Below are 14223 nucleotides of genomic sequence, written 5' to 3'. Positions count from 1 at the left end.
CAAGCTGTCCCAAAACATTTGGATATGGGCTCTCAAACACAAGATGTTTTTGTTGTCCCAACATGTTCCAGGGGAACTCAATCTTCTGGCAGACGTACTCAGCAGAGATTTTCCTCTGACAGAAGAATACGAATGGCGACTGCATTGTGTCCAACGTCTTCGCAGAATGGGGTTTCCCAGAGAACGACCTGTTCGCTACTCAGGAGAAGAACACCCAATGCTAAGATTACGCCTCCAGGTACCTCCTGAACCGATCCAAGGCGAACGGTCTCTGGATAACTTGGTCGGGGAAATTTGTCTACGCTCTCCCCCCCCCCGACTCCCCCTCTCAACAAGATAGTGCACAAGATGCACCAGGAACCAGTTACCATGATACTGGTGGCCCCCATGTGGGCCCGCCAACCCTGGTTTCTCACCTGATGGAAATATCCCTATCCTCACCAGTCAAGCTGCCCTGCCCGTACAACATGTTGTCTCAGGACAGGGGGGAGACCCTACACCCATGCCCACAAACTCTGAATTTAGCAGCCTGGCTCCTGAGATCATAGAGTTTGGACACCTGCAACTCCCTCAGAGATGCATGGACATACTCAGGGAAGCAAGGAAACCTAATACACGTTATTGCTATGCCAGCAAATGGAAACGTTTTGTCATCTGGTGCAATTCCAAGGGCGTCAATCCCATTGATTGCTCACCCTCACACATTGTGTTGTCTAACCCACCTGTTGTACTCTGTGTTAGTCTTCAATTCCCTAAAGGTTCATCTGGCTGCTCTGTCAGCCTACACCACATCACAACAAAGGGTATCGTGGTGGAAAACACCAGTAATTAAAGCCTTTATGGAAGGGGTTAAGAGGATTTATCCTCCCATCTCTCACCCAGCCCCTGGATGGGATCTGAATGTGGTTTTGACCAGGCTCATGGGAGCTCCCTTCGATCCTATGCATAAAGCAAGTCTGGAAGACCTGACTTATAAAACTGCCTTCCTAGTGGCTATCACTTCTATCAGAAGGGTTTGCGAACTACAGGCTCTTTCTGTTTTAGACCCCTTTGTTCCAATCCACAAAGATGAGGTATTTCTGCACACGCATCCCAGGTTTGAGCCTAAATTCATTTCGAAGTTCCTTGTGAACCAGTCAATCCAACTACCCACTTTCTTCCAGAACCCTACTAACATGGCCAAAAGAAGCCTTCACACACTAGACGTGCACAGGGCAGTCATGTTTTACCTGGAAAAAACTAAACCACTAAGGAAGACTAAACAATTCTTTGTTTCAGTGGCAGCTGGTGGAGAAGGGGATCCTGTCTCTAAATCAGCTATCTCAAGGTGGATTGTCAAATGCATCACACTATGTTACACTCTTGCTAAGAGAGAACTGCCCTTCAAGCCTAGAGCACACTCTACTCGAGGCACTGGGGCATCCATAGAGTTCATTGCAAATGTTCCTCTTGAGTCCATTTGCAAAGCGGCAACCTGGAGTTCTGTACACACCTTTACAAAACACTATTGCCTAGACACTCATTCTAGGTCTGATTCTCATTGCCTAGACATTCATTCTAGGTCTGATTCTCAGGTGGGACATGCAGTACTAAGACATCTTTTCTCTTCTGTTCCTTCTCACAACCCACCTCCTACTCCGGGTACTGCTCGCTAGTCTACGCACAGCATGTGATTCTAAGCAGATTAGCACGCATCAGAAGACATGCATTACTCATCGTAATAGCATTTCTGATGATTGTATCTGCTTAGATTCACATGCACCCTCCCTACCTACCCGCTCGGAGTGGAAGGAACATAGACGTCTTACTACTTTCTCTCTTTATGTACTCACTCACTATAGCCTTGGGCTCCCTCATGGCAGAAGAAATACAATCGGAGGGACCTCGGCACATGAGGGATTTTGGGTACTACACACATCACGATACGGATAGTGTTACAGACCCGCCTATGCCGACGTCCCCGAAAGACAAGATGCAATACTCCGTGGTTACCACTGGATGTCGCACCATATGCACATCATGTGAATCTAAGCAGATACAATCATCAGAAATGCTGTTACGGTGAGTAATGCATGTCATATTTGTGTACTTGCCTATCTAACTGGAATTATTGGTGTTGATCTGTGTGGATACATTGTAGCCCCAAACTACTCTCTCAGCCCTCTTGGGTCTAAGCCTTGCCACTATGTGACCTTACCTTTATACGGCATGGTTAGATCTCAATGTCTTACTGTTCACCATAATAGTTTGGCCTCCCAATATCCACCCCAAGGTTGATTCTAGAAATCCATGTAAACACTGCCTCAACAAATACCCATGAACAGTTGCTTCTTTGTACCACAAGTTACTGAATGGCATATTCTGCTAAACTGGAAGCCCTTCTATCTTCTTCCTCAGGATGGATGGATGGTAGGTGTGGATTGGAGGATTGGGGTGGGTGGGGAATAGTTTTGCAGAGCCTAAACTGGCCTTGGTTTTATAGCCTGATCAGTTTTGTAATGTTTGATTATGTTCTCTTCATTTGTTTTAGGAATGTGGTAAAGAATTCACACACACAGGAAACTATAAAAGGCACATCCGAATTCATACAGGGGAAAAGCCCTTCTCTTGCCGAGAGTGCCACAAAGCCTTCTCTGACCCAGCTGCATGTAAAGCTCATGAAAAAACACACAGGTAATTTTGTTTTTAATCCATGAGCAAAACAACTCGGCAATCTGTTATAAGTTCACAGTTTCCTGACAAGTGTAGTTTGAGGTAAACGGGTAAAATACATTGTAACACAAGACAAACTCGCACAATGTACAAGTGTGATTTCAGTCAGTCTGACGAAAATAAAACAAACCATTGCCTTTTTGACAATAATATTTTGACCAGTTTAAAAATGTCAAAATGGAGAAGAGGATTTAAGAAAAGAGGACGGGCTGTTGCAAATGAATGGTGCAACCCCAACTTCATAAAAAAGCGAACAAAATGAAGTCCTCTAAAAAGGCTTTTTCTGGCACTTCATCAAATCACGTGTTGTCATTTTGGCATAGAACCATGTGGATGATGTGTTATAAACTTAATTTTACAAAGTTAGTATAATGCAATGCTAATTTATGCCAGAGATGCAAAATGCAGGTCAGATTGTTTAAGTCATTTGTGCTGTGGACAGAATATACAATACCTGGGCAATCTGAGAATCTGGTATGGGATCATCTGGAAAATCGGTCTTTTTAACGCTTTTCAGAGCGAAACCTTCATCGGCTGGTAGTCGGGCAATAGTAATCTACATAACATGGGTACAGTTCCGCTACATCCGGAGACAAACCTATACAATATTCAGGTTATTCTAGATGTACATGAAGAATGTACTGTTAATTTTAGTACTGTGCATGGCTAATAGAAATGCGGACACAATAGCCCAATATTGCTGTGAAATGCAGGTACAAGGCAAACAAAATCAGTGACCGCAGCACAAACAAAAGTGAACTGTGATGGTGTTGTATTTTTACTCTGCGAGAAACTGGTGTGAATGTAGGCCTAATCTGTTGCATGTGGAAGTGCTTCATGGCTATTTTCAGATAAACCTGTATGAAACATGTCTAATTTAGTCTGTTATTGGATGTTGTGGTCTTATGGGTTTTAACCGAAATAAATCTACTACTACTGATTTATTGTGAGGGACAACTAAAAAGCATGGTTATTCTGAGGATATACCTTAAAGATGTTTATTCAACATGTGAAACGGGACAATGGTGCATGTTTTATCTTCAATAGACACCCAGCAAAGGCATTTTCAGTCAGGCATGCAAAGTGTTGAACAACTAAAACGCCTATATGTTCCGGATGCAGAGGAAACCCTGAATAACCTTTGTGCGAGTGGTGTGATGTAGCAGTAGTGTGTATATCTGTACATGATTATATATGCATTACTGATGCTTACCCCCCACTGTCTAGCCCATTGAAGCCTTACAGCTGTGAAGAATGCGGGAAGAGCTACCGTCTGGTTAGTCTTTTGAACCTCCACAAGAAGCGTCACACTGGTGAAGCAAAGTACCGGTGTGAGGACTGTGAAAAGCTCTTTACTACTTCTGGTAACCTGAAGAGACATCAACTGGTGCACAGTGGTGAAAAGCCTTACCAGTGTGAATACTGTGGCCGCTCCTTCTCTGACCCCACCTCAAAGATGCGCCATCTGGAGACCCATGACACAGACAAAGAACACAAGTGCCCACACTGCGATAAAAAGTTTAACCAGGTTAGTAATTGGATCACCAACGGCGATACAAGCTACTTTCTCCGTATACATTTTGATAAAGATATTTTTGATATGTGCAAATGTATATATTTTTAAAGTGCCATTAGTGCCATTATAATATCTGAATACAATTGTAAGCTCTCTAACTCTTCGGAGTCTGAGCATCCACTTTTTCTATAAACTGTCAGCTATGCTCTCACTGCCGCGTGTGAATCCTTTATTAACAATAACAATATTGGACACTAAAATTCAGGTAAAGTTTATAGAATAAATACTCTGGACAATTTTGAGAAAATCCATTAAACCATATTAAACCAAGTATTTTAAGGGCATTTTCATGATTCTCAGCAGTAAAAGTTAGTGTATTTTTATTTTTGTTTTAGTGGCTACACTCTAACTTGGGGCAGTCCCTTTGTTTGCTTTGCCTTGGCGGGATTCTGGCCCCAGGGTGTCTGGCAGTGGCGGGAAGCTAGGGAGTTGCCCGAAACTCCCTGTGCTTAGTTTCCTAGGAGACAGAAATGCACTCTTAGGTGATTGGCCTGTTGGCTGTCCGGCAAGGACAGCCACCCTCTTGGGTGACTGACAGCTAGGCTGGAATGAATGGGAGAAACCTGAATAAAAGGCGAGACTTTTTGGCTTGGCAGGCAGAGTCGACCACTGGTCGAAGGAATCCGACGAAGAACTTGGAAGAGCCGCCTGCTGCAACTCCTGGACCGTTGGTTTGCCCGGTGAAGCTCTGCTGCTGTGCTGAAGCTCTGAATTCGCCTCGACCCCTTGAGTTGGTGGTACCAATCAACTCCAAAGTAAGCCAACTTGACATCCTCTCGTAGCTGGTTGAAATTCCACTGCAGTTGCTGCTGGAACCGAATAGTCAGGGAGAGGAACACCAGATTGTGTGCTTTGCTTTTAAGTTGGCCAAGAGCTCCAGGAAGATCCTCCGGACTCCCAGGAAGCAGGTCTGACCTAGCCTGAGCCACGTTAACGGCGTGCTGGACACCAGATGCAAGGAAAGCCCATCTTGACAGCCAATAGTCTGCAGTGTTGCTATTTGCTTAGACGCGAGGAGCTGAAACCGCAAAGTGCCACTGAATAGAAGTTAGTCCTCTTCTGTCGCCGACCGTCCCGTTGCAGTGCAGGAGTCCTTCAGACGGCCTCCCTTGTGTCCCCACGACTGAGGCCCAGGAACACGGGATTCTTCTAACCAAAGGTACTGTACAGTCTAAGAGAACTTACCTCTTGTTGTGTAACCACACTTGTTCTCTGGTGAGACCTGTCTTGGTTGCTTCCCCCCATTGTACCTACACGGCCCCCACCCCATCCCCTTCAGCAGAATTTCAGCCCAAGCCCCCTTCCCATTCCCCCGCCCAAACCAAAACACATACATACACACAACACACACACACCCACAAACGTACCCATTCTCCTCGCCCTCCTCTTCCGGGTCCCACAGAGCCGGTCAGCCTATGCCCGCACTCATGTGTGGCAGGGCCGTGAATGTTTGATTTAGAAAGACCGCTCCATGCGGTCACAGAGAGTTATTTCTAAATCAATCTTTTAGTGAAAAGATCTTTGAGAATATCTTTTGACTTGGGACCAAGCAAGTGGCATGACCTAAAAGGACCTCCAATACACTGCAGAAGCAGGGCAAAAAAACTCCAGTCAGAGGTCACCAGGTGAGGTTTGTGACAGCGATAAAGATCAGGCTTCAGGAAGGCCTCTCTTCATCCTGGAGCGCAGAAACGGCAGTTGGTGTGATATTGGGCCACTAGTGAATGACCTGCAGAGACCCAAGTTTGGGACGTTAAACCGTGAAGAGAAGAGGACTGGTCTTCAGATGAGCAGCCCATAGGATGGTCTTGGGGACACTTCTGATGTCATCGGACAGCAGGCTTCTGGTGGAATGCACTGGACTGGTTGGTTTCCCCATTCAAAGGATCGAAGCAATGACGAGGGGCTTCTGTGGTCGCCACAAAGGCAGGAGGTATTCATCGGGCGATTGCTTTGGCGATGCTGGTTGTCGTCAGCAATTTTCTGGATCTTCAGCTCTGGCTCCAAAACATGGGTTTGGGTCTGCCCCATCCAACCAATAGCAAGGATCTGTATCGTTCAAGCAGGTAATGGCAGTCCAGTTATGGACCACCTTAATCCCGACAACTGCCCACCAACAGACACTTGCATGACAGGGATGTACATTAGGACCAGACAGTCCCATGCCTGACCAGTTCACCCACACAAAGACCCTAGCCCAGGAAACCGAGCCTGATCCCAGGAAGTGCATTATTTCATATAGTGCTTCCTGACCAGAGAGTGGCAGGGAGATGGCCTCCGGATAGGACTAAAACCACATGGCACACCATGTTGAATATATGGTTGAATATATGGTACTCAAAATGACATTATGTGTTAAAAATAAGATGGTGTATGGTAGCACATAGGAAAAATAAGTAAAACAATTCACTGCCACCAGCCTGTCCTAGTCACATCACAAAGGTAAAAAGAACGTTGAAGAAAACAAACGAAAAAAGAATATAAAGTACCCCTGAAACACTTCATTGTAAGGTCCTGTGTGCTACAATAAAATAAGACAGGAAATCATGAAAGGGAATACAGTCCCCCTTTACTGGCAACCCCATGGGCTGGCTAATGCCCCCAAAGTAAATGAGTTGAGCAATGTAAGTGAAGCAAAAAGGCTTTTCCCCCAAAGTCAGGTGAGGGTTCAAGGGATAGCAAAATATCTGGGAGTTCCATTGATGTTAATTGAAGGAAAGTTGCAAAAAGAAACATCTTTACTAACAGCATTTAGAGCCTTACAAAGAAGCTCTGTACCTAATCAGGTATGGATGTCTGGGAAGTCACTACAGGGTGCCTTACATTAGTACTGAGCAATAGCGTTATATACATTAACGAATTGTAGTATGAATGTGTTAAGAAAGATTTTCTTTTTGCTGTTTTACTCCCATAGACGTCTATGTATCACCCTTTCTTTTCACCTTGTGTAGTCTCCTGACCTGACTTTTAGGAGGTAAGTAAAGCCTTCTGCTTTACTTCCCTTTTGATCATTCTTATGTGGAAACTGATGAGTCAATAAAACAATCCGAATTGCAAGACTGTGAGGCTCATTACAGGGTCGCTGGTATCCCGCCGGTAATTCTGGCTGGATAACGGCAACCCTGCCTTACCGCCTCCGCTGCCCTATATCAATATCAGGATATTACGGGTGGCAGAGTGCCAGTAAGTTCCCATTCACATGGACTACTCCATCGGATGGGATTTCCTGGTGCTGGTGATTCAGGCATTTATCTGCCGGTAGAGGCTTAATCTACCAGCAGGCTGGAGTTACCACCATTTATTCCAGACCGGCAAACATGTTATGATGGTCTGAGTCTCATTGTGAAATTCTTGTTTTATTACAATTGCTCAAATTACCTTAAAATGAAGTGCAGTTAGGTTACTTTGCATCCTCATTACTTTTTCTGTAAGGACTTTTTACTTACTTTTACATTGTGCCTGAGACAAGCTGGTGGCAGTAGTTATTTTTGTACAGTTTTTGTGACATTTCACTCTTGCACTTGTGTAATTAACGCGAATGGCTATTAAGGGTGGTACACCGAAGATGGCCGTGCCAGGTTTTCGCTTGTCCTTGGCATTATTGTTCTTTGGTCTTCTTCCTGCCTTCTCAATTCAGGATATTCCATATATGGAATGCCCTTGCCTGGGAAGGCCGCTGCTTTAATTGGAAAATGTGCGGTTTGTATGTGAACACAGCAGTGGGGCTGGGACTGCCTGGTCCCAGCATACATCTTGGTGACTGTCTGTTGCTGGGTGGATGATTGTGGCCAGTGGCTATCCGTGACTGGCTAGCCACTGCCAGATTGAATGGTGCAGATCCCAGGGGTTTTGCACGGTCTGCAAAAGATCTGGGAATACGCTAATGTTGGGACTAAGGGCTAGCTAGCTTTTTGGTTGTAGCCTCTGAGCTTCTATCTGAGACTACAACCAAAAGACCTGTGGCTATTGCGCTCCAGTTTACCCCCTAGAAACGCTCTGGCAGATCCTTACCATTGGTCAACTTGGGCAAGCTTTCAGCCCAAATGTTTGATAAAAGGAGGGCTTGTGCAGCCATTCAACAGATCATCATTGGAGCCAGGTCATCTACGAAGAAGAGCAGCTAATTGACTACCGAAGGATGACCCGTGCAGCTGACAAGCACTGGTGAAGCACTGCTCCTCTGCCTGATCTCAAGAAGAGCATCACACTCACCTGTGCTTCGACACACAGGCCTGTGGGAACAACTATTTTTTTATTTTTCTTGCACCTTGATTGGAAAAACTGTGCTCTTGTGGCAACTATATCTCTCTCCCTCATTGCCAACACTACCAACAGAGGAAAGGGATGTTTACTGGTCCAGTTTTGCCTGTTTCAGCTTTATGATTGGGCTCACTGCTGGTTTAGTTGTGGTGTGGGGCTGTGAAGGCAGTTTAGTCAGTACTTATCCTCGCAGAGCAGTCGTCATTTCGTGCCACATATGCAGTATATACATTAGTGAAAAGGAGAGCAGGGGGTATCTGGTGGGGAAGGAAATACGATTGGACAACTGTAGATGCACATTCAATTTAGAAGTGTCCCTTAAGGGCAGTTTTGGAGACCATTAAATTGAGAAAGGCCTTGATGTCTGGGGGCAATGCGTTACAGTAAGGGATGCAAGAAGGGTGAAGGAACAAAAGCGAGACCATAGGGAGAACAAGGTACAGATGACGAGAGGTTGGACTGCACAGTGAGTGAATAGCAATAGAGGAAGTTGGCTAGATGTGGGGTGCCATCTCATGGATATATTTGTAGATTGAGTAGGAGTTTGAAGTGGTAGCGAATGCGCACGTATAGCCATCTGACACAGGGGCACTACAATGAGGTGGGTAAATATTTCAGTGGTTAGAGAGCATTGATAATAACCTTGTCGATTGGGATAAAGGAGCTGCATAAGGAGACTTTAACAGTAATACTGCCTGCTGTGTACAAGGGTGGATATGAAGCTTACCAGCGTGAAAGTTGAGAAAGTGGAGGATTTTACTGATGCTAAGCCTGTCCTCTGCAGAGTTAGAGGTGCAAGTCATGAAATGCTGTAATTTCAGACTGCTATCAAAGAATCCATCTAGGTTGAGAGACATAGTGCTGAAAGGGGCCCCCTAGGGGACCCTGACGTCTATGGAAACAAGGCGGGTCACCACACACGATAGAGACGCCAGACACGAGGTTGTATTCCCAAAGCTAGGGTTTAATTGCAAAGCAAAAGTCTGTTGGCCAACTCCGACCACTATGACACCTTCAAACATCTATTCTAGTAACAATTTGCAATTTGTGAGTGCGTAGACATCTTTCGGTTATTGAATAGAACACGCCGCTTCTGTTCTTGGAAGCGAACTACATATGGGGGGAGTTGCATTCCGGACCTTGCTATCTATCAGGTGCTATTCGCGTCCTGGGAGCCGACATGCTCTTAGTGGGCTCAGCAAAGGGGGGCTGTTAGAAAAGCATAATTCAAGCCTTTAGTGATATTATTCTAACATATTCTACCATATAACGAGACTGGCTGGCAGCTGTGAAATGATTAAATGCCCTGCAGCTCTGCTTCAAGGCTACATTAAGGAGGGAGCCGGGCATTCTTCCTGGCGCTTCCTACGTTTGTGTTTCAGCGAACTCTTGTTATCCTCACGGCCCTGTGGCCTTGTCCTTTTCACATACAGACAACAATGTTTCACAGTCGAGCAATGTAAGTGGAAAATATACTGCGAAGCAATGGGAACAGAAAGCAATGAGCAATGGTTAGAAAACAAAATGGCGATTCTTGTTACATCAAAATGGCCGTTCATTGGCAAACTCGAAAACCTATATTCTGTCGTATCGTGCATGAGACAGTTGGTCCACGGCCACCAAAATGCGTTTGCGGTCTCAAAGTAGAGGTATCCGTATTTCTAGACTGACAAACCCTCCTTTGGCCGTATGCCAAACGTCTCTATTTATTGAAACCTCCTCTAGTGATGATGAATCTGAAGTACTTATATCTGAGTCTTGCAAGCTATCGTGGACATCATTGTTTTCATCAATATCTATTGCCATCAACTCTTTCACTGCTCTCATCTCATTTGGGTCTGGGCTAGTTCGATCATGAGGTTGTTTTTTCTTTATCATATGCATGCATCCTTCCGTACATCCCTCAGTTACCTCTGCACAAACTATGGGTAAACAATGTATACAACAAGAGCACGTTAGGACAAACACCACTACTAATATTGAGATCAATTTCCATCCCCAAGATCGTAGTATTCCCCAAAACCAAGATCCTATTCCCCAGCTCCCTTCTCCCGTGGGGAGTTCAGAGCTTAAAACGTGCATTTTCTTTATTGCTTCAAAGATCGTGGGGGAATAGTCATCGACATAAACGCAACATGCTGATCCCACTATTTTGCAAATTCCCCCACGATCAACCAGGATTACATCGAGAGCCATTCTATTTTGCAGCATCATTAACCTGATTCCTCTTTCTTCCAATGTCATGTTAAATAATATATCTGTTGTGTTTATTGTATTCTTTAGGATTCTGGACAGTTGCCTTATATTATAGGAGTTCACTATCTGTCCTAAGAATGGAATGAATGATTTCGCTACATCAGTTGCTATTAAAACACCTTCGTCAGTCCTCTTGACGCTAGTTCTGGATAATCTGGCAATGGCTGCTGTTTCTAAGAGGAATACTCCTGGGAACAGTAGCCCTAGGTAACATGTACCTCTCCAGTTTCTGGGCAACCAAGGGTATGCTTTCTCTCCACATATAAAATAAACTGGATCACCTACGTATACTGGTTCTATTTCCCATTTTAGTACCACTGTATTCATACAACCAGTATATGTTCCGACTGAAAAAGAGCCTTTCTTTTTTAGACAAAAAGGGACAGTTCTTGGGCTATAATTCACCGTGTAAGATGGGGGAATTGCATCTTTGTCCCCTTTTGTTCTTACACGAAACGTCCTTACAGATGTTTTTTCTGGCGGGGACAATCTATCTCACCTATGTTGTCGTGTTATCTTCCGTGTACTTTTCCTCGTTGGTTCTGGGGCTATTACTTGTGCTTTATGGAAAATGGAACAACCCACAGGCTTCATTATTATCTCCTCAAACTCATTCATGTTGGTTCTGTCTAATTGACCCGTATTACTCTCATTCCACTTTCCATAGAACATTGCACCTAAAGATGCACTACATGCAGATCTTAATGGCTGCACATACCACCCTATTCCTTTTCCGGCATGCTGTGGTAAATGGGCACATACCCAACAGTTTGTTTTTTTCAGGATTGCATGCGTCATGTTCATTATCAGTAGTAAGGTGTTATTTCCAAAACCTTCCCTGTGTTTTTCTTCCATTGGGGGTAGGGTATAAGTGATCACCTGAACCAGGCTTTCAGTAGTATATATATTAATTATTGGTAAAAACATTTCTAATGGGTGTATTGTTTCGACCCACCATAATATTAGGGTTGTCGATATTGGTGCTACCACGCTCATAAAGCATATTATTATTGTTAGTGTCAGCATACAATTTGTTTTACCATGCGTTTTTCTTAAACTTATAGTCTTTATAACTGACTCATTCTCAGCGGTTGTAGTGCAGGAGGAGGCTGGAACCGGTCCCGGCATGTTTCTCGTCGTCCTTCTTCTTCCTTATCACAGTTCGTTGTGGATATCTCTCTTCGTCGCGCTTGCTCTGATGGCTATGTTCAATGGAATTCTCACAATTCAGTTTTGCCTGTCCTTTTTAGCCTGGATTCGATTATTCGTTTTTAGGCGAGATCACTTGTCCCTTCTTATACTGCTCAGAGGACCTTTGATCAGTTATCGCCTCAGTATCATGTGCGCCCAGCTTGTCCGCTCTGGTTCCGGACACATGTACTGTTAATCAATTATCTCACTTGCCATAGTACCATGTGCACCCAGCTTGTCCGTTCTGGTTCAGGACACATGTACTTTTTATGATCGCACCGAGGAGGCGCAAGTCTTGAATTGTCCGACTTGCACAATTCTCACACTTCTCTCCTCTGCACCCCCGGTTCCTTCTCCGTCCATGAGCTGAACCAGAGGTTGACATAAACACCAAAAAAAAAGAATGCGGATCACTTTGTCTTCCGAGGCCGCAGGTTGTATCGCCTTGCTCCTGGTATCGTATGATCCGTGAACAGTGCCGGTGCACTTTCAGATTCAAGCTTGAAGTCAGCCTGTGGCGCTACTGCAGGTGCTGGTGTGCGCCGCGTCAATGATGCAGATCCATTTTTTGGCATGCTGGCAAGTGCTGGTGGGAGCCAAAGGGGTACACGATTTGGTTTCGCTGGTATCTGCAAGGCAGCTTTCACGTCGGTCAGCAGTGAATGTCGATTCTGCTTGGCAACGTTGGGGCACTCTTTGCCCTTCCCCCTTTTTGGCAATCGTCTCAGGCTTTGTTTCGAGTTTCACTTCACGTTTTGGCAGATTAGGTGGCTGCTCACTGGCAACAGTTTCTTTCGTTTCTGGGACCGCTGTCTTTTTCCGGTCAGCATTGTCAGGCAAGACTTTCAGTGGAGTTGTAATCTTTTTGGCATGGGTGGCATGGATCCACGACTTCCTTCCATCCACCCGTATTGCCGTCTGCGTCGCCAAAAGTACTTGATGGGGCCCGCGCCACCTGGGTGCTAATGATGACTTTCTTTCAAAGTTTTTTAGCAGCACCCAGTCTCCTGACTCCAGCGCGTGCCCCGGACCGGTATACCGTGCTGGTAATGCCTCCTGCACCTGCTGATGAATCAAACGCAATTTCTGCATTAAAAGGCCACAATAAGTACTAAGAACAGGATGTTCTATCTCACTGAGTCGTTTTGGCTGAGGTGCGCACCAAACATTTGCCGGCCTCCCCATTACGATCTTGTATGGGGAGAACCCAGTTTTAGCCTGTACAGACGTACGCATGCATAATAGTGCTATTGGTAATGCATCCACCCAACTCAACTTGCTTCCCGCACAAATCTTGCTAATCTTTGATTTAAGAATCCCGTTGTGCCTCTCCACAAGACCGGCAGAACTCGGATGCCTTGAACTATGGAATCTCTTATCAATCTGGAGACCAGCACATATCTGTAATACCACTGCACCCACAAAATGCGGTCCATTATCAGACCATAGGACCCGGGGCAAGCCAAATCTGGAAAAATACTTCTTCAACATTACTTTTGCCGTAGTCATTGCTGTGCAATCTTTTAAAGGATGTGCCTCCACCCACTTAATGAATGCACAGATTACCACCAAGACGTATTTTAAGTTTTGGAACCTCTCCATCTCTAGGAAATCAAAATGAACTACCTCAAACGGCATGGAGGGCGGGCCAAAACTGCCTGTTGGTGTCACTGTTCCCTTTCCTACATTGTGTTGTAAACATGTGATACAGTTCTGCACCAACCTCTCTGCATTCTTTTTTATGTTTACATTCTGCCATACTGTAGAAAGGTGCTGCATCATTTTCTTGGCACAGATGTGCGTAAGGCTGTGGGCCATTGTGACCATTGCAGTCACATATGAATTTGGCAACATCCAGCAGATCCCTCTGCCCATCCCTGTATTTCATCAACCGTAGCCTCGGCCTGCATTTCTTTGACAGTCGCAACTCCATCTTCTATCATACAGGGTACTTCTCTGTCTGAACCGTCATCATCTTGGTATTCAAATCAATGGCAGTTTGTTTCGCAATTCTGTCTGCAAACCTGTTTCCTCTCCTATTTTGCATGTTACTTATTGATGTGCCTCGCATTTCACTATTGCTAGGTGCTTTGGAAACGTGAGTGCAGACAGCAATCGTACAATCAAAGGGCCATGTTGAATTCTGGCACCATGTGATGTCAGAAACCCTCTCTCAGCCCAGTGTCGACCAAAGTTATGAACCACTCCAAACGCATACTGACTATCAG

At 45.0% G+C, this 14223-nt stretch overlaps 1 protein-coding gene across 4 annotated transcripts in view; it reads left to right on the top strand.

Moving 5' to 3' along the window:
* ZBTB17 (zinc finger and BTB domain containing 17) overlaps positions 1-14223 on the top strand; it is a 938938-nt gene that overhangs the window by 330059 nt on the left and 594656 nt on the right. For all 4 annotated transcript variants that reach the window (XM_069611094.1, XM_069611092.1, XM_069611093.1 and 1 more), the window contains exons 7-8: positions 2531-2673; positions 3940-4240. In XM_069611094.1, coding sequence (XP_069467195.1) covers positions 2531-2673; positions 3940-4240 — 444 coding nt within the window. The remainder of the gene's footprint in view (positions 1-2530; positions 2674-3939; positions 4241-14223) is intronic.

This window comes from Ambystoma mexicanum, chromosome 8 (genome assembly GCF_040938575.1).
Source record: "Ambystoma mexicanum isolate Mex_15411 chromosome 8, UKY_AmexF1_1, whole genome shotgun sequence".
Taxonomy (NCBI): domain Eukaryota; kingdom Metazoa; phylum Chordata; class Amphibia; order Caudata; family Ambystomatidae; genus Ambystoma; species Ambystoma mexicanum.
This window is presented reverse-complemented; position numbering and strand designations above follow the sequence as displayed.